Below are 21,305 nucleotides of genomic sequence, written 5' to 3' on the forward strand. Positions count from 1 at the left end.
ATAGTATGGGAAGGCGTATCTCAAATCGTCGCTGAATTGCAAAAAAGCCTCAACTAACTAAACATTTTTATTGTATAAAACGATGTGGGGACTTATAATTCGATGAAGTGCTTCATAATCAATCAAAAGATGAATTTTGGATTTTTAGTTAGTTACGGCTTTTTGTATTTCAGCGACGATGTGAGTTACGCCCTTTCCATACTTTACCAGCGATATGTGCATTTACAAGTATGTACTCACATTTTATAACCATTTCGCAACAATGCACCGCATGTGATTTATTGCCTGAATCGGTTCGCACACAATTGTGACAACTTTTCACGGACTCCTGCAAAATTTACCACCGCAACTTTTTCGGCCTGCCAAAAGCACTTGCCTCATTCTTACATTTTGCTGTGCTGTTACATAAACACTAAAATGCTAGCAAATAAATTATATATAAAATACTCATGCACTGAACCGGGAAAATTAAAAGGGACGCAACATTTCTTTCTTTTGTTTTTTTAATGATAATCTTTTTAATAAAAGTAGATCTCACCATTTAACAAATATTATGTAATCCGAAGTTTCACGCTTTGTAATAAAATTTTCCAAATTCGACAAGGTTTCAGCAAAGCTTCCAACTTTTTAATTAGAATCAAAAAAATAAAAAATTTAGAAATAGAGTTTTGTAGCCCACTACATTTTTGTACCATAAAGTGTGCAAAATTCATGTATCTGGGACAGACCGTTGATTTTTGGCAATTTTTCTGCTGCCGTTTACGCACATTTTCTTCATACAAAGTATGTTCGGCAATATTTTTTTTTGTATGGGGGAAAATGCATAACACCGTGCACATAACTTAACATAACTCATAACAAGAACATAACATAACACATGCAGAACGAAAGCGTAACTTACGAAAAATTCTCCGAATTAAAAGCCTATTTAAATTAAATAAAACATCGCTCAGCGCTAGATCATATCGTCGTTTAAAGTACAAAACCGCGTATCGTCATTCTGCAGAACCGCGTAACTGACATTGGCTGCCAAAAATCGGATTTGCTCACACAAGCTCTTGGCTCAATCCTTATCCATTCGTCCTGATATATACTATCCAGAAACGCGATTGCTTTATAAAAAAGAGAACCATTTTAAAATGTGAGTGATTTAACGCTTTAGGAAATAATTTCTACAACTTCACGTACGCGGTTTTGCATTTTGTTGATACGCGGTTTTGCACTTTAAACGGCGATATGTACCTATCAGGGTTTTTGCGCATATTATTCCGCAATAAAAATCCTTTCCGGATAATAAATAAACCGCCAATCTAAATTAAACAAATTTGGTATCATATCAAAGAGGACTGAAATAGCTTTTAAACCGAAATAACGAATCACCTCAATGCATATACCTGACACAAGGTTTGTTCTATGATAATTAATTAACATTTTTTTTGAAATATTTTTCAATATGTGGCTTTCCTCGTTAAGACATTTCAGTTTTAACGCTATTTAAGTCCTTTTTAACACCTCAAATTACTTTCATTCGTTGCAAAATACTTATGCCGATTTCGTTTCTACCGAAAAATGCAATCTTCTCTTTGCCCTCTACTCACAATAACTAAGAAGAGGGCAATTTTTTTGTAGAAACGGAATCGCCGTTAGTTTCTAACAGCAGTATCGATTGGTTGAATACTTCGTCCCGACAAAAAGGAATTCGAAAAATAAGCGATTTTCACAGAAATTCCGCAATGCCCATATGGCTTCCTCGGTAGACAATGCTGGCATACATACAAACATTTGTATATTTACAAATACAAAAAAATAAACGACGAAACAATATTGAACTTATGACTAAGTATGTATACTATGTAGTTACTAAATCCATATTTTGGTGCAAAATTTCAACAATATTGCAATATTGTTGATTTCTATCAACTATTACTCATTGTCAAGTGTAATTTTATTAATCTGACGTGACTGGAATGAAGTGTGTACCTATGTATGTATGTAAAAACAGTATCGCCAACTTAAAACAGAGAAGCCTAATATTTCAGACCAATCCATAAACTTAAGTGGAAAGCTCAAATACAGATATTTGGACGAAAACCCGTAGTTTATAAGAAACATTTCATAAACATAAAAATATGAAAACTATTAAGAAAATAACTTTGAACGCTGAATTTCACGCTCCTTGTTGTAACTTTTTGATTGTGGTCCTACATACGCTTAAAATATCGCTTTGGCGCGTTAAAAAAGCTTTTACTTGCACTTGCTTATTTTTTATTCATACGGCCCAATGTTGAAATTAGAATCACTTTAATTTGTAATTTTATCGAACAGTCGTTGACGTAAGAGAAAACGTCATCGTTAGAGGTCGGGAGCCATGAGCTACCACGTATTGTCTCATGGGTGGGAATGCTAATGCTAGTAGAATATTTAAATATTCGGTTATCAGGAGGTTGCTGGACTGTAAACGAATTCCAATTTCATCATTGATGTCCTTTTCGGGAAGTTTTGGGCCGAGTAGCGCTTTACAGGAACATCTCTTTAAGAATCCAGTGTGAATTATCCAGTGTACTCAATTAAACGCAAATTATTTATGTCCATCCATCCAACTCTAAAAATAAATGAATTAAACCCAAAGAATTTTTATTACCCTTAATTCTTACAAAGAACGAAGCATTGGTCTAATAGTTTCGAAAAGCAAAATCGTACTAGTAAAACCAATAAGCAACAGCTTATTTCGATATTTATTCGGTTAGTTAATTAAAAGCTTAACAAATTTAAGAAAAAAATCCGCTGACTTGGCATCGAACCCCAGGCACACCCAATGGCAGCTCATGTCTCTATCTAGGGAACGTAATTTTTTAAGTAGTGAAATCTTACACTTTTGCACTTTAAAAAACTGTTTACGTGTATTTGTAATAAATAATATACTTACATAAATATGTACATAATATACATTTATTATCGTTATTATAGTTATAAACTTTTGTTACTGGTTATGCTAGTCTGTATGAGTATACATGCATACAGGAATAGAGATTCCCTGTAGGGAAATCCCGAACTGGTGAACCAAATTTGAAGTTCCGTACTAGATCTTTATCGTCAAAAACGAACGTAGGATAGTAACTAGATCGCCACCAGTTCAAAAGCAGCGATATGTGGTACTTTTAAAAGACAAATTTAGAAATCTATATCTAAAATGACGAATTTAGAACTGGTTCAAAGCTATAGAAAAAGGGATGCAGAACGAACTAGATCTCAACTGGCGAATTTTGAACTAGTTCGAAACTACTGCAAAAAGAGATGCAGCGGGGGTCTTGTTTACTTTAAATCGATTTTTGCTTGGCGGATTTTTCGTTCAAATACGCTTTCAGTCTGCACGTCGCAGATGCTTTTTTATAGTTTGGTAATACAAAACTTAAATTTGTGGGACATTCTGGAATGTAACCAATAACAGTCAGCAACTCTGCAAATTCAGATACAGCCAAAGGTATGTAAACGTGTTTTCAAATGCAAAATTTGATTTACTTTCATTAAAACAAATTTGATTTCAGATTAAAAATATATTTCTCTGGCAATAATTAAAGATTGCTATCATAGTACTTGTTACTTTTTCATTTACAACTGGTTCGAAACTACAGAAAATGGGGTGCATAGCGAACTAGATCCCATATGTCGAATTTAGGACTGGTTCTGAACTATAGAAAAGGTAATGCAGCGGGGGACAATTTCCAATTCGTATGACATCGCCGTGTTAAATTCGCCAGTTGTTAGCATGCAAAAGAGATTTATCGCGAACCAGTAGTGGTTCTAAATGTACTAGAAGCGCATCAGTTCAAAACTAAAGATTTTCCCCACAGAGTTCTTATCCATACAATACATACAAACAGTCCCACAATTAACGAATCCCAGTTTGGTCGTAATTCATAATTTCTTATTGTACAGAACACAGAAAACAAACAACTAACTCCCTCTTTAGTATTTACGCGCTACTACATACACACAATTGTATGTATGAACATTGAAAACCACACTAAATTTGGATCCTCCCTTTGCTACGAGTACTATCTAATAGCTATTTGTTTCCAGAAAGGATGATAATAAGAATTATGTGATTTTGAAATCCTTAAAATTTTCATAATTACGCAAATCCTTAATGATGTACAAATTAAAAATAATCGAAACTCATTTGTGTATGTAAAGCATAATTTTCAATGGAAAATTCATACAGGACTGTCCTCAAGATAAGATATTTCTAGGATTCGGCTAAAAATTTTGTTGAGTAGGTGTACCGAAGATCAAACCTAAAGGAATATTAAAAAAAAAGTGTATTTCGCCAAATATATTATTTGTTAGCCTATTCATAAAACTAAAATTATTGCACCAGAATTAGGTTATCAATTTATTTCATAACAGTTTTTTTTAGATGTGTAATGCGAAAATAGCAATGATGGCTGAAATCAGTATCATTTGCTTTTGTACCTACCAAAAGGGAAATGGTAAAGCGCAAGCCACAAATTTTAAAAATTTAGTTTCTATTCCAGCCACCGAGGATTATAAACTTCCTGCAGAAGCTCTAGCCGTCCGCCCACACAAAAGCATTTGGGTAGGCTTTTATGGCACTAGTTGGAAAAATCTCTAAAATTTCCCTTTATAACAGAAAAAATGGCGATGTTCACATCGGTCTGGCTGTGAGGATGTCGGTTATGTGGTTTTATTTTTTATTAAATTTAAAAGAGTAAATACACTCGACAATAATAATCTCTGAGTTAATAATCTGATAAAAGGAGGGTGTGAACAACCCCCAATATCTACTGCAATTACGAAGAATTTTTGAATACCAAATTAACCTAAGAATGATTTGATGATGATGATGATGTATGTATATACGTACGTGTTCAAAAATATTTTTTAAAATTTTCGAAATCTATCATTGGTTTTTTATTCTTGTTACTGACAGAGTTGACATATGTAGAGTTGACAAGTTAACCTTCGAAAGTTGCTGGGGTAAATATTAATCGATTTAACTCTAATTTTATTCCTAACCATTGATTGTGCCAGCCAATTTATCAGATTACCCGGTAAACTTCGAGTTAAATAGATAACCAGCTGTTCTGCAAGTGGGCCTTAAAGAAATAAGTATACGAGTGATTTATTTTGGAACGAAATTCTGCAAACCAAGCTGGACAAGGGATAACGGAAATTCGTTCCAAAATAAATTATCTTACCACCCGGTCGGAAAAATCAACAGATACCAACACACAAATATACCAGTGTTTATTTTATTGAGAGCTGTATGCGGAAAGAAATTCATTCCCATTTCTTGTACGTAACTTTATATGATTTTTTTTGTTTTTATTGAGAGCTGCAGACAACCCTTAATACTTATGCATACAGTAAATTTAAAACGGACAACCAGATTTTGTTTGTGAATTTTAAATTATATATACATAAATAAAACATATGTATTTATGTAGATATGTATGTATGTATTTTTGTAAGGAAAGTTAAAAGGCTCTGTTTGTATTTAGTGATAACAAGTTAGTGAAGCATTTACAGCTCTAGATAAATCCGATAGTCATTCTTTTAAAAATATAATTTGGCATTGAGAAAACTGAAATAAATTAAAGCTTATATAAATTATCACCAAAGCAGCACTCATTGTATTTTCAAGGAGATTTGGCACAAATACTATTTTACCTCAATAATGACGTCTGTAGTTGTGTTTCCTTGGGATACTCAGCTCAGTTATACGATCATTTCTCACGCAAAACATCTGGATCATTCTTATTGGGGTTAGTACCATCGATTTTATACTACTAGCACGAGGAAGACGAAATTTTAAAAATGAACTCACTAAATGCGGTAAAGTACAGTAACGAAATACTTAATATTCACCTATGTAAATAAATATTTAACATAAAGGCGATTTATTTGAATCAAGTTAAGAGAAACAAATGGCTGAATATCTGTTTGTATATAAATTCTTTTGTCAGTGCTAACAAACCGTGCGCAAACACAGCGGATCATAAATTGAATCAGATCTCTATCAGGATCATAGCGAGGGTGTTGCATTTGCGTGTAAATGTTTTGTCCGGATCCCTGTCATTGCCCAAGGAGACAGAGCATATGTGGCCTTAAATATTACTTACAATGGCTTAGATTTGGCATTAAGAAATTCTATAGCACCGAAAGTAATTTGTGCAGCTAATGGAAAAATATCGTTGCCTTAATTCACAAAGGCCCTAACCAACACATTTTTTTTACTTTACAGGAGAAGCAAAAAATATTATAAAAATCAATCATGCATACGTATAGGGCGTTTTAAAAAGTGGTATAACTCCGTTGTTTTTTTTTTGGTACAAACACTTTAAAATTTTAATGAAGGTGTACTTTAATATATCCTACAAAAAAAAAGTGTTGGTTAGGGCCTTTGTGAATTATGGTGACGATATGTCGAATAAATTGTTGTTGTTTTTCCCCGGACTCTGACGAAGTTATTTGCGTAGAGTATAAAATAGTAGAAACGTTTTATTGTTTATTAGCTCCTTTAAAACCAAACAAGCGGCCGGCACACTACACTTGATCAAAATTACATACATACATACATATGTACATAGATGCACACTTCTTAGCTGCACATGAAAAATTTGTGGTTGCGAACGAATATTAATTCCTGACACGGCAGCCACCACTTTAAAGCGATTAAGGGACATTCCCGTCGAAAATATAAATTTGTTATAAAAACTTGGCAGCCGCGTGCAAGGAATACGCGAATACGCAAACTCAGTTGTTCTAGGTTAATGGAGTGAGAGTGCATTTTAAATATTGGAAGAAGAAGAAGAAAAGATACTCCTCCTAAAGAGACCAGAGTAACCTGGGTTGTGTACTAAAATTTTCAATATTAGCCTGGAAGGCATTCCCATGCCCAGGAGAACCAACTGCCTTTTATAACTGCGCTCAGTCTAAAGGTGCAGGAATTTTCGCGCATAGCCTTACCCTCATTTGTCCTACATTCGGAGATGCGCAAAGCTTCTCTCCTTGGAAATGTGTGCTCCATTTCGCTCTGAGATTCTCTGTTGTTCTCTTGGTACATCTAGCTTACGTAGCCTACATGAAGGAGCGGTTGAGCTTCGTGCGTGGACACAGAGGCGAAGACTTTTGCTTTTTTAAGAAAGCTCTTTTGTTTTCAAAGCATGGCGAACAATGGCTGAAAATACAAGTGTGTTATATGGTGTCCACCTACAACGCCAACTCAAAACTTTTGCAGCTCCGGCCCGGGTAAACGGCGATGCCTTTACCGAAATTAAATTTAATTACTATCGATTAACAAATCGACAACTAATTGGAACAGTTTTTGTAGGTACAAATTAGTTTCTAAGCGCTAATCTCTACATCAATCGGAGAAAATCCCTGATTGTGGTGGGGTGGAATATATGTATGTACACACACACACACACACACACATGTGCATATGTATGTATGTACACATGCAGTTTGTATATGTTTGCACAAGTGCGCACGTTTTCATAAATATCTATTTTAAGGGTCACTGGGCTAGCATTAGCAACAAATCAGACCCCTATTAAAAAAAACAACCAAGAGTAGTTTTCTGTAATAGCCGTCGGAAAAGAGGTCAATTGTGGTTCATTACCGTGGGTTTGTTAGATCAATTGAAACTAGTTTAGAAAAGTAATTGGAAAATTATGCCCAACTTGTAATATGCTTTGCAGGAATTAAAATTTAAGGAAAATCTATAATTCGAAGACTTTTAATATTTTCTGATGATAATTTTTTATACTCAACAATTTTTATTGAGCTTGAAGCCGTGGGCAACGAACATAGAACAAAACAAGTAAAAAATCCGAACTTTATTCACTCGTATTAGTTGTTTTTTTTTTCATATGTGCATATTAGGGTGGTCCTTAAATGTAGAGAGAAAATTTTTACATCAGATTCCTTAAGCTTCAGCTACTACGTCGATAGATATCACATATAAATTTTGGTCCCGATTGGAGACGGTTAAGGGGTCAAAGCCCGATTGAAGGGATGAGACTGAAAAAATAGTTCATTTGATTTTAAGGACCAACCTAATGCATGGCAGCGGATTGAAATACAGCGGTCGTTCGAATGGACACCGACGCTCCAGCTCTGAAAGCATTCAACTCGGCATCCGCTCGTGGTAGCAGGGGAAGAGGGAGGCTCCCACTGCGATGGAAAGACCAGGTGGAGAAGGACTGGGCTTCACTTGGCATTTCCGATTGGGGTCAGTTGGCACAGAAGAGAAACGACTGGCGTGCTTTGTTGAACTCGACCAAAATCGCCTAGGCGCTTACAGAGCCAAATAAGAAGAAGAATGCATATATGTAGATAGCTATCAGAGTTTTGGTATTTATAAGAGTTACCGTTACATGACAGGTTGACATGGTTATTATCCAATTTTCGAAATACCATCCGGCCTAAGCAACAGAACAATGTATTATCCAAGCTTCATATAAATGTAAATTTTTACTGAAATTATGTGGGTATAGATGGACGTTCGAAAAAATTAGAATAAAATTGATACCCGCATCGACAGAAACCGAAAGATTTTCTGGCCAGCCATCTAGCGTTTTTGGTAAAATTAACACTTTTGGCCTTTCAAAAGATGTACGTAGACACGCCCTATGTACGCATTTCTAAATTATCAAAATATACAATTTACATTTAGCCTTATCATAGTATCATTTTCTCCAAAAATCGTCCACTTTTCGCTTCCGTGTACACACTACGAGCGGGTTAAAAAGAGTCGCGCAAATGGGGCATTGTGAAAAAATTATAATATAAGGCACAAACCAAATTTGGAGTGTGTTAAACGTCATTTTATTTTTAATGCGAGTTTCCTTATTGCAGCTAGTTGATTGTACGTGTGACCGTAGGGTTAGTGCGTTCGGCGACCATGACAATTCTTTAGTTGTCAAAATTTGGGGTTCGCGCAAGTGCTGCCAATCATAAGTCCTAAAAGGTGGATGTGCTGCCACAGTTGCAAAATGGGAAACACTAAATTTTTTACACATAATAAATATGTAGCTCAGTGATGCCAGCTCATTCATTGAAGTGAGCTTAGCTAACTGACGAAAATTGTGCTAACCTTTTCAATTTCTCCTAAAATTTTGAGTAAATAAATGCTTCACTAGCAACTCGCTGCAAACTTGGCCAATAAACACCGCGCAATATGATTTCATCCAAATTACGTAAGACCACAATAAAAATGTTTACAGGAACATCCGCCTAAGAAGTTGAATTTTTTCACTTGTGAAAAGTTTAGCTGTAAGCTTTGGTTTGCACATGTTTAGTCGCTAAAATGAGATTTCTTCATCCAGCGAAACCGGTTTTACCCGCAAAATTTTACACACACAGGAAGCTGGCAAATGCCTCTAGATGATGCTGGGAGCATCATGCTACAGTTGGAGTCCTTATCATTCGTTGGTTAGGTGCACTAAAATTGCTTCATTTCTGTGCAAAAGTTTAATTAAGGGTTGGCCAAAAAAGCTGTTACGATGTGTAAATATTGAAAGCTCAAAAAAAGCTTGGCATGCGCACCAATGAAGAGGCCAACCGAGAAGAAGGCTGTCATTCTCAAATAAAGGTTTCCGAAATATGGTGGAAAAATAATTATTGTACGAGTTATGTTCCATACTGTGCACAAATTTCATGCTGCAATGGCAGGGACGTAGCATCTAATTGTTTTGGCTATTCAAACCCTTGCCCCTTCCCATCGTCCGAAATAGAACATACGAATTCAAAGCTACAAGTCAGTTGCTAATCGACCACCAAATTAAAAGGTGTGTAACGAATTTCTTCAAAGCAAAAAATGCTGGGAATTATCGCCTTACTACGGGGCTTTATGCGCCATAAATTTTATTAACATACTTCGTTTCAATTCAGTAGATAAGTTTATTTCTTTCTTACCGTAGAAATATGTAGTTGCCAAATAATCTACAACCATATCAGAGAGCTAATCACTGAGCACCAGGAACAATGTTGAAGAACATCGCAGTCCTTTTAGCAAACTGGGACACCTAGGACAGAACAGTTGCAGAGAATATGCTCCACTGCCTCCTCTTGTGTTCTGCATCTGCTAAATATGTACCTTATCATTGATCAGAACCAATTAAAGACGTGCGTTGCCAGCCGGCAATTCTTCATTAGAACACCCACCAGTAGCTTAACAGCCTACCTCTTGAGGGATGGGCGAATATTTCTGAGCGTAATTTCATACGCTCTGTATATAATCCTGGACACCTTGAAACCTTGCGTTTTGATCAAAACTTTCTGCGCCTCCTGGATCATGGAAAGGCCAATCTACTGTTTACTCGCTTGGATATAAATCTGAACTTCCTCTATCAGCATAGTTTTCAACAGAGCGTCTTCCTTTGTAGGTCTTTCGGCCCCCTCTTTGCCTGCAACGCCGGTGTGCCTTGGCTCGTAAATCCAGAGCTGCTCTGGCTGGAGGGTCATCCTCAACCAGCTTAGGATTGGACCAGTTCCGAACTTTGTATTAACTGTTTCTCCCATAGTGATTGTCTCAGACACACACTTTCTGCTTACTGCGACAAATATGGGCATATCTCTAGGTCTTTTGACTACTTTTGGCTACTTTTTAAAAGAAAATAGTTCATACCAAATAGGAGTTACTGCAGTGTTTTATCCAATCAGAAACAATACCCGCTCGTTGTGATCTCAATGCTAGCTAAAACACCAATGCGCAAACGTGAAGATTGCATGCTGCATTTCCTTTACCGAATGTGTTTAGCCGCTAATGATTTTTATACCCGAGCACACTTGTGCACAAGAGTATTATAACTTTGTTCACATAACATCGATGTAGATATAGACAAATGTATACATAAATGATCATGAATGAAAAGAGAAATCGTTTAATCGGTGACTGTCTGCCCGTCCGTCCGTCTGTGCACACGATAACTCGAGTAAAAATTGTACTTCTTTCGGGCGTAGGACGAATGGTATTGAAAATGGGCAAAATCGAGCAATAACCACGCCCACCTCCCATATAATGGTAGTTTTCAGAAATGCGAAAACTGCGATATTTTAGTATCTACTGAATATTATTCACTCAAAATTGATATTTGCAATAATTTTTAGACGAAAAGTAAGAATTTTATAGATTTTTTGAAAATGGGCATAGCCACGCCTACTTATGATTACATGTGTATAACTTAGTAACCGCTCCATCAATTTCTCCCAAACTTGGCACATTTGCTGGTCTTGGTAAAATATACCAAACGGCGGAAAAATTTTAAAATCGGACAATAACCACGCCCACGTCCCATATAACGGTAATTTGGAAAACTACGAAATTTTCGATAAATCGGTAAATACTGAAGCTAATCTATTCAAAATTGAAGTTTGCAACAATTCGTTAGCAAAAAATACGCTTAAATAAAATTTTGGAGAATGGACGTGGCACCGCCCACTTTTGACCACATATGTATATCTCGGTAATTGTTCGATCAATTTTTACCAAACTCGGTATGATTATTGTGCTTCCTACATAAAAGCAAACAAGTATTGAAATCGCCCCCTTTTCATATAACGGTAAATTTCAGAAATGTTTAAAACTTCGATATTTCGGAAATTTGAGAACGCTTATTTGCTTAACATTGGTACTAACAAAAATCCCTTGAAAAGAAATAATATTATTAGGGAATTTTGGAAAATGGGCGTGATACAGCCCACATATAAATAACTATATAAGCTGATCTCATATTGTTTAGCTGAACGTTCTATCAGAGATGTTTGAACTAGGGGTAAAACCACCGCTGCTTACCATGTAGCGGTAGTTCTCGGAAAGATGTAAAAACTATATTTAATACACTAGGTGTTCCATTCATAGATTAGATTAAAAAAATTAATAAACTAGCGATTCTGAATTATTGAAATTTAATTAGGCTTTCCCGTTTTTCACTGTCCACTTCTGATCATTTTTGGTAAGTGGAAATCCCTCGCAGTCCTCCAAGACGTTGAAACGTAGATCAGTCTTAAACAGCCTTCACAGATTTTGTGAAGCCTTCGGCAACACCACCAGAAAAATGCAGCCCAACCCCGTAACTTATACCTCGAAAAGGAGCTTAAAACCTGGTCCAGTCTGGATGGTGGTGAATGCTCGCTGATTGCAATTTTATTACTCTATCGGTCGTCTTCGTCTTGCTTTTCATATATTACGTTGCAATGGTCTCCGTTGCATTTAAACCGGCTAGAATGATGCCGCCGGACTAATTTTTGAAGCATTCCTCTGCAGGCAAATTGTTTTTGTTGCCTATCGTTCGTGATACTGAATTAGGCTCAAGTCGATAAGATATATATATAGTGATGTTCCGATACCAGTACTTAGAAGTATATACTCGAGTGCATCTACCAAGTACCGAGTATTTTTTGTACTTCGATATGCGTGTACAAGTACTTCATGGGTATCGAGTACAAAGTGCAAGTATTTACTTGTTTTCTAAATCGACTTAAATCAATTGAAAATAGATCTGTGTTGTAGTTTTTGATGATTCATGATGTGAACCGCTCGATTTCGCTAGGGTTAAAACTAACGAAGGTGGAGAACGAAAATCGAATCAATTTAGAGGAGGATGTGGAGCCAGCCTATGATTTGCGGAAGCGTCATCTATAGATCCTTTAGAAAGCGAAGAATCAAAGAAATTTTAACAATGAGCTTTCTCAGCACTTCCAAGTAACCCCATTTCAAAATTGAAGGATATGAAAAGGCATTTTCAGCTCTTCATAAGCCTTTCTCCACTGTATGTCATTATAAGTATTGTAAGTAATTAAAATTTCTTGTGTGAGTACTTTCTAGTACAAGTAGAATCGAGTATTCTCTTCGATACTTTTAATGAGTTCAGGCATCGAGTACATGGTGGTATCGGACGAACACTAGATACATACATATAAGATGTTTCCCCCGCTTTCAAAATAATGTGATGAATAAGAGTTGATATAATAGAAAAGTTAGCCTATAAAAAAGTTAAATCAACTCTTATTCATCACATTACTTTGAAAGCGGGTGGAAACATCTTATATGTATGATTATGTAGCGCTCTAATATCAGAAATGGAGCGCCTCTAGCCCCGTTGTGTGATTTGCCGTTTCAAATGTGTTAATTGAAATCATAAAACCGAAATTACTTAGTTATAGGAGACATCTTTGCTAGGGAAAAGGTAAGTTAAGTAAATTCTATATTTTATTCAAAATGTTATGCATAAATACTTAAGTATATATAACCAATTGTATACAAATTTAAAATAATCATAATACATAAATTAAAAAAATGCTGCTTTATTTGGAACACATACATACGTATGTACATCAACCGTAGATACCCTGTAGGATATCGGGTTAGACTAAAAGTACTGAATGAGCTAGACCTAAATTCTTGTAACCAGTTACTAATAAGGACCAAACATATGCAAATGCCTATTTACATTCAACATTTCTCCATATCGTTGAAACCAAATGGATCCTTTTTGAGTCACAAATCAAAACCAAAAAAAAAACTGACATATTGATCCTCTTAAAATGCAATTGCCCTACCCAGTATTACATTTGCGCTACTTTTATTACGAATCACCTACCTAGAACTACAATGCTCTCAGTTTTAATACAATTTTTGACATAGTTACAAAGCAACTATCTTTATGATGCAGCAGAACAAAGGTTGCGCCTTCTGCGGACCGCTAATCCCCTCTTTCTCGACTTGACAGCATCCAGCCTTTCGCTGACGTCACATTATTATTTCTTCGCTTTACAGGTCTATTCTGCGCTGGTAATAAAAAGTTTGTAACCGGTAATTAAAGTGTCTGTCAATTTTTAAACCCTTTTCGCATTCTGAGTACTCTTGTAACCAGTAAATTTTTTTACCATCTCATAAGCTGGTAACAAAGTATTACCCCGTGAAATATGCAATGCCAGAATTTGCACAATTCTTCATAGCTGAATTGCTGAATATTTTAACTGCATTACCAACATTCCTAGAATCGCGGTGACAAGAACTGGGGACATTTTTTGGTAATAAAATTTTCCGGTTACAAAATCTTCGGTAACGTGTAGAATGGACCTGTTAGTGATGAATATTAAATATTCATATTGTACCTAATTGCCGAAAAGTTGTACCTTAAAGTAGACACACGTACCTAAACAGTAAAAATGTACTTTTATGAAACAATATTTTACTACGTTCCAAATGTACCTAAAATAATGCGATTGTACCGAATGTACGTTCAAATTTAAGAAGCTGAAGGCTAAGTACAATTCAACCTAGTTTTACATCACTATTTCGCACCACTTTTTCGTTTCTTCCTCTTCTTCTTCAAATGTATTCTTTACACTCTTATTCTCATAATAGCTCTGATCCATGAACTTACAGGTTTTTACACGAATTTGCAGGAAGTCACAGGAATAATGATCCCATACTCCAAGTTCCTCCAAAATCCTGTAAATGAGAGCGATTTTCGGAGAGTTGTGTAGAGCATGAAGTTGCAAAATTTTATCCGAACTTTTTCTTCCGGTAAAATCATGAAAATTGTCAAACGATCACTGGTTGACGTTTTTACAGGAAAAATGCTGTTTTTGTTCCCGTGCTTTTTGTTGTTACTCACTTTTTACTCTCACTTCAGAGAGTAATTTTGCTGTTTGAGATTTTTACAGGATTTTACACGAAAAGTATTGGATCAGGGCCCTATTGCACCAACGAATTATCATTAGCATTTTAGCAGATTATCGAACTTACGCAAAGTTTTGTGTTTTACCAACATGATAAGGAAAAGTCACTCAAATGAGTGTTGATAAGTAAAATATCACTCAAAATCATAGATAAGCGTTGCACCAAAATTTGAAATGCTTGGCGAAAAGGCTTTAGCGGATAAGTGATAAGTTATGCAAATTATCAAAATTTATTAGCATTTCGTTGCACCAAAAATTTGTATATATCACTTATCATCTTTCATTTTGCTAACTTTAGCATTATTTTGCTAAAAGTAATTTTACCTATCATACAAGTGATAAGTTACATTTATTCAGTCTGAATTTAATGAATGAATTTATTTATTTATTTATTGTAAAAGGATAATACAACTATACCTTAACAATCTAAAACTTAAGCTCTAACACATGATTCGATAAAATATTGACACAAAAAAGGCTTCGATTCGAACTATTAAATTTATTAGAGGAGGAAAATCTGCAAATAATAAAAAGCGTGTCATAAAAGAAAAAATCAGCTACAGTATAGATTTTGATGTAGTAGAAAAATTTCGGCTATCTCGTAGCCAAATTGAAGAAATTTTATTAAAAATTGGAGCGGACCTACAATATAACAGTGGGTGTAATAATGGCTTAAGTCCGCTACAGCAATTATTATTGACTCTGCACTAATTAGGTAATGGTAGCCAACATCATGGAATTGGTCAAATGCATGGGGTTCACAAATTAGCGGTATGTACAATAATCCATCGAGTGGCAAATGCCCTGATAAACAAATTGATGGATGAAACTATTTGTTGGCGGGAATTTACGAAAATTTTTCAACATTGGTGAATTTCCTTAAGACGCAGGGAGCATTGATGGAACTATGATTTGTTAACCGGTACGGAAATCATTTAATTAATGCAATGTGGTTTTTATGTTTTTGTTACTGAGTTATTTTGGAAAGATCCAAATAAATAATCCTTAATTTAGAAAAATTTAATTATTTATGTAAACATACATAGTCAATACGGACTTGCTTTTTTCCTTAATAATTTTTAAGACAGCTAATATATTGGCTGTGCTTTGTGCGCGCGACATAGTAAGAAAAAAAAGATAAATTGAAAATGTTTATCAAATCGCACATGGGTTTGCTAAGCTTTCGTTTTCCATTGAGAAACGGTAATCATTTTAGCTAAGCACATTATTGGAAAAGTTCTCTATTTGAAAAGCAAAAGAAATTGGCTGTGCAATGGTTATCAAATCGACTTATCCAAAAAACATGCCAGTTATTAATTTTTTTTTAAATTGATAAGTTTTTTATAATAAGTAAAAAGTGCAACACTTATCAACTTTACTTTTCAATAAAAAGGCTTATCTAAAAGTTGTAAAGTGATAAATGATAAGTCATTGGTGCAATTGGGCCCAGAGCTAATAATGTGACGTCACACCCAGTTGTTCTCAGCTCGATTGGCGCAATCTTGTATTCTCTCGTTCTTGCTTATGGTTGTAATATGTGGACATTTTCCTTACATCTGCGGAGCCATAGAAGGTGTCGTCGTCGGTGCCATTGTACTGGTAATACTGATAATGCCGCAAGCAATGGCCGGACCCACAGAGTTTTCCTCATTCTGATAAGCCAAGGCATCTGGCATTGCTTGGAGTGAACTGGAAAACACTTCGGCATTGAGTGCCGTATTTAGGTCGATGGGCTTCTCATGAATAACTATCGAGCGTCCAACTATTCCATTAATGCCGAATAAATTTAAATATACACTGCGAAAACTAGCTGATATACTGCCATCGTCTTTTGTGTCAACATTACCGATCTATAAGTTAGGAGAAATTGTGAAATTGATCAAAATAATCCGAATTTTGATGTGCTTAGTATGCATTTATAAATAAGGCGTATGTATGTATATAGGTTTGTGCATGTGTATATGTGTCCTCATATGTACACCAGAGTGGGCAGTTCTCACTCATTTTATTCGTTCTACGCTAATATTTAAAGATTTGTATGTGCATGCCTGTTTGTTACTTACAAAGTTGTTGGGAAATTGCCCACCAGTGGACTTGCAGCCATCGCTGATGTCTCCGTAAACGTGTATGTGTACAGCATGCTTGCCTGGTGGCAATCCAGTTACGTTGATTGTCACCCTGATATCATTATTGTAGGGTATCTGTTGGAATGTAATCACTCCGTTAGCGGCGGACTCGCCATCTCCTACAATTTTTGCGGACGCTTGCCAATTCGGCACAACCTGCAAAGAGATCAGTCAAGGGCTTTTCGAATATTTCTTTCAATAGCAGTACTCACGCTGGCAAAATTGTAACCGAAATAAATTGGATGTTGGATGACCTGGCCACCCAAAGGAACAGTCATTCGCTCGAAACGCTTTACTTGCGTACCAGATACCACCCGCACCACATCTGCAGCCTCTTTGACGGAGTGAGAACCGTTGGCGATGGGTCGCGCTGGGCTCTCTGTCGCTTGGTTCGACTTAACTGCAGCACCAATGCAAATTGTGGACATTAAAAACATGCGCCAAAGCAGTCGAATAATATTTCCCATTTTATACAAAAATTTATTGAATTTGACAAGCGTTCTAATAACCAGCGTGACGAATTGCCGTCCAGCAACTGAATTGACACAAGTTAACTTGTAACTAGCTGCACTCAATGATGATGACTTCGACACGGTTTTCATGCTATTCGATTGAGTTAATTGCAGCTGGAGGGTACTCGCCTTCATACTCTGTCATTTTAACATAGCCATTTCGCTAAATAAGTATATTAATACTAACTACGAACGCGTGCATATGACCATAGCAGATATGTTTGTACATTAACGCGTATCACGAAAAAAAGTTTAGCCTGTGTAAGTTTTATTTGAATACTTATTCGAGAAATAATTTTGAGTGTACACATTTTTTTTTAGACTCCCGCTAGAAACCACTAAATCGCGTGTTTTGCTATAACTTTCTTATTTGATATCCGATTTTTGCCGCCACACAGTGCGGCCGAAATTCAAAAGTGCGGCCAAAATTCGAAGGTTTAAAGAAATTATTCGAAATTTCGTACTAGGGGGTTTTCGAGGTTGCTAACTACGAATCCGCTGTCAGAATTTCAAAATTCGAAATGGCGGATCCAGGAAGGCGTCTGGTAAATTTCGGGCTTTTTAATTATAATTCCTAGAAAGATTTCGAGTACGCAGTTTTATAACCCACTCAATTTTAGTGTCACAAAGTGCAAGTTTGGAGTAGCTAGGACTTACCGTTGATTTTTGAGATTTTTTTTTGTTGTACTTAAATTAAATGCGTCACGAAACTGCATACGAAAAATATTTCCGTGAAATCTAATTACAAAGCTCGAAATTTTTACATACTGGTGAATATGCATATAAAATATATAAGGAGCAGAAATGAGCATCTGAGTTTTGGTTTATTCTGTAGCTAATACTTTTCTACGCAAACTCCAATAGGTTTTAAAGGCAGCATCCGACAGCGTGTTGTTACTGTTGCATTTAACAACTAAAATTTTGTTCACAAATAAACGAAAAAAATACCTTTACATTTTAATTTCCTAAAAATTTCTGTTACAGTAATTGGTTTCTCAAATTTTTTAACGTATTTTACTAATCTTCAGACGTGGAATCCATTTGGTTTTGTTTGCTTTCCTATTCTTTAACTACTTTTATACGTTAATAACTTCTCGCTTTTTATTACAATATTGTTGTGTTTGGGAGAAGGTCCCACTACAAATGAATATAAAGAGGGGACTTAGCGTACAGGTCGTTACAGTGAACAGTTTTCGCTTCTTAGGTAATTCCTTTAGCCAACTCAATGTCAAAAAAGGCCTATCTAGAAACTTTGTTTTCTCGAATTTTTAGAATTCGGCCGCACTGTGCGCTGAGAAGGCCTCGCTCAGGAAAATAATTTGCCATTAAAAAATTATGGTTCAAAAACCGTTTTGATTTATACTTTCACTCATTTGGGAAATACTATCCCTAGATTTTTTTTTTTAAATTAGTAAAGGTATAAATCAAAACGGGTTTAAACCCGAAATTGATTAATGGCTAATTATAGAGCGAGACCTTTTCGGCGATATAAAGATTTTGAAATCTGATACCAAATAAGTAAGTTATAGCAAAAAACACGATTTGGCGGAATTTAGGGGTTTTAGCATAAGTGTTTAAATAAAACTGACACACGATAAACTTTTTTTCTTTTATATGTCGTGTTACCAACGTCTTAATGTACATATTTATACACAGATAGAAATGTATGCACATATTTTAGCGACTAATGGTTGCAGAAGTGTTGTGCACCATGCTTGGTGAATGGGTCATTGCTCATTTTACACGCAACGCTTGCAAGATTTGCACAGATACGATTGTGCAAAAACATTGAAGTGTTAAAGTTTGTTTAGACAATATATATTGTATGTATTTCAAAATGAGTGGACGAACGTCCTATCTCGGCGCCATCTCTCAGCAAACTTTTCAAGAACGCCCTACATCAGAACTTGACTGAATTAGGAATTTATATCTGGCTCATACATACACTTGGGTACGAAACAACATAAAAAGTGATCTACAGTTTTACGCCGACGTCGAACGGCAAATATATTTTATGAGAAGCCTTTCATGGCAGCGATATACTCGGAGCAGTGACGGGTCCAGCGGGGGGTTTGGGGGCCAAACTACGTTCCAGTCAGTGGCGGATCCACGGGTGGTGTTTTAATATATATGCGCCGTATTAAAACACCTTCCGTGGGTCCGCCACTGACTGACACGTAGCTTAACATCCAAACCACAACCCCCAAACCCCCCCCACCCCCCCGCTGGATCCGCCACTGACTCGAAGGTTTGCCACTGCCTGAAAAAAAAAATAAAATCAGTCCAGCGACTTTATCTTGGCCCGTGGGCTGTGTCGGAGCCACAACCGCTAAACTTAATAAATATATGTCATGATAAGTATTTTCTGTGAGTTATAATTTCCCCAGCGCCATTTTTCATTACTTCGATTAATTTTTATTTCGCTTCATACTACGGAAATTTGTATTACTTATAAGGCGGCTTCACCGTTCTTTCGACGCAATTTGTTCGTAGTTTTACTCGTTCTTTTCGCACTTTGTCTCGCTGAGCGCGCAACAAGAATGTGCTGAATACTCTCATATTCTCATATTCTCTTTGTTCGAATAAAATTGATTTTGATTTTCTGTCCGAACGACTTTCTGTTTTTGATGCATTTGTTGTCGAAACGAATTTGTTATTTCCTCTCAAAATCATATTTTCGTATGTAGGCAATAATATCAAATGTTTAAGAGCAAGTACAGTGAATCCACCTTTAATATTAGCTTAAGACCCCGTTCTAGTATTCGTCTTCGCGAATGTGCTCGTCTTCTCATTATAACAGATCGTCTTCTCTGGAAGTGTTCATGCTAGAGTACTCGAACATGGTATGGAGATACATACATGAAATCAAATGCATACTCATGAAGAAAAATTGTAGTTATTGGAAAAGGGGGCGTGGCTCCCCGAGAAAAAACCCAAAAATTAGTTATTTTGAAAAACTAAATTTTTTACTTAAAAATTAACAGTATTAGTTAATATTACCCCTAAATACACTAAGTACAGACACCAGAAAGACTTATGGAAGTTCGAAGTTAACGCTAGTAATATTCGTTAACACTGATAAAAATTTCAAAAGTGAAATTTTCTCGCAAAATTGACGTTAAGCAGGGATCACACGATTTGTATATTTGTTCAGATTTTTACATTTTCACAGTTTCAGAGTGATGTTGTTTGGAAAGTTGTTATTGAGCTGAACTCATTCTCGATCAAAATTTGTAGACAACATTACTCTATGATTGCCAAAATGTACAAAGCTGTACAAATTTACAAGTCGGAATTTTCTTTATTATTTTTATACCTTTCATGAGCATGAAATGTAATTATAACTTTGGTCCGATGTTTGTAAGTACCAGAATAAGAAGAGATAGACCCATTAAAATGTATACTTAAATGATCAGAACGTCGAGCTGAGTTGATTTATCCATGTCCGTCTGTCCGTCTGTCCGCCTGTCCGTCTGTCTGTCTGTCCGTCTCTTTGTATGCAATCTAGTCTCTCAGTTTTCGAGATATCCGGATCAAATTTGGTAGGTGGGTGTATTTTTATAATATATTAATCATTTGTCGGAACCGGAAGAATCGGACCACTATAACATATAGCTCCCATACAACTGATTGTTCAGATATGAGGTTTTTCGTTATAACTTCTCCATTTATGCAGCTACGAACATGAAATTTTGCAATACTTGCACCCATTATCAACAGAATACTTACAGTGAAAATTACAAAGATCGGGTCACTATAACCTATAGCACCCATACAACTGATTGTTCAGATATAAAATTTTTCGTTATAACTCTTCCATTTATATAGCTGGGAACAGGAAATTCCGCACTGTTTTCAATAATTATCAACAGAAAACTTACAGTGAAAATTAAAAAGATCGGATAACTATAACCTATAGCTCCCATACAACTGATTGTTCAGATATGAGATT

General features: G+C 35.8%; 2 protein-coding genes across 2 annotated transcripts in view; both read right to left on the minus strand.

The window, feature by feature from the left end:
- LOC118735597 (cardioacceleratory peptide receptor) overlaps nt 1-21,305 on the minus strand; it is a 170,288-nt gene that overhangs the window by 72,234 nt on the left and 76,749 nt on the right. The gene's annotated exons all lie outside the window — the stretch shown is intronic.
- LOC118735618 (superoxide dismutase [Cu-Zn]) lies at nt 16,168-17,399 on the minus strand. The gene is made up of 3 exons (XM_036465475.1): nt 17,054-17,399; nt 16,779-16,997; nt 16,168-16,565 (listed from the first exon to the last, which is right to left on the minus strand). Exons 1-3 carry the CDS (start codon nt 17,306-17,308, stop codon nt 16,266-16,268), a joined length of 774 nt encoding a protein of 257 aa, XP_036321368.1. The 5' UTR covers nt 17,309-17,399; the 3' UTR covers nt 16,168-16,265.

This window comes from Rhagoletis pomonella, unplaced genomic scaffold (genome assembly GCF_013731165.1).
Source record: "Rhagoletis pomonella isolate Grant_MI unplaced genomic scaffold, Rhpom_1.0 Rhpom_scaffold_00001, whole genome shotgun sequence".
NCBI classification, from domain to species: Eukaryota; Metazoa; Arthropoda; class Insecta; order Diptera; family Tephritidae; genus Rhagoletis; species Rhagoletis pomonella.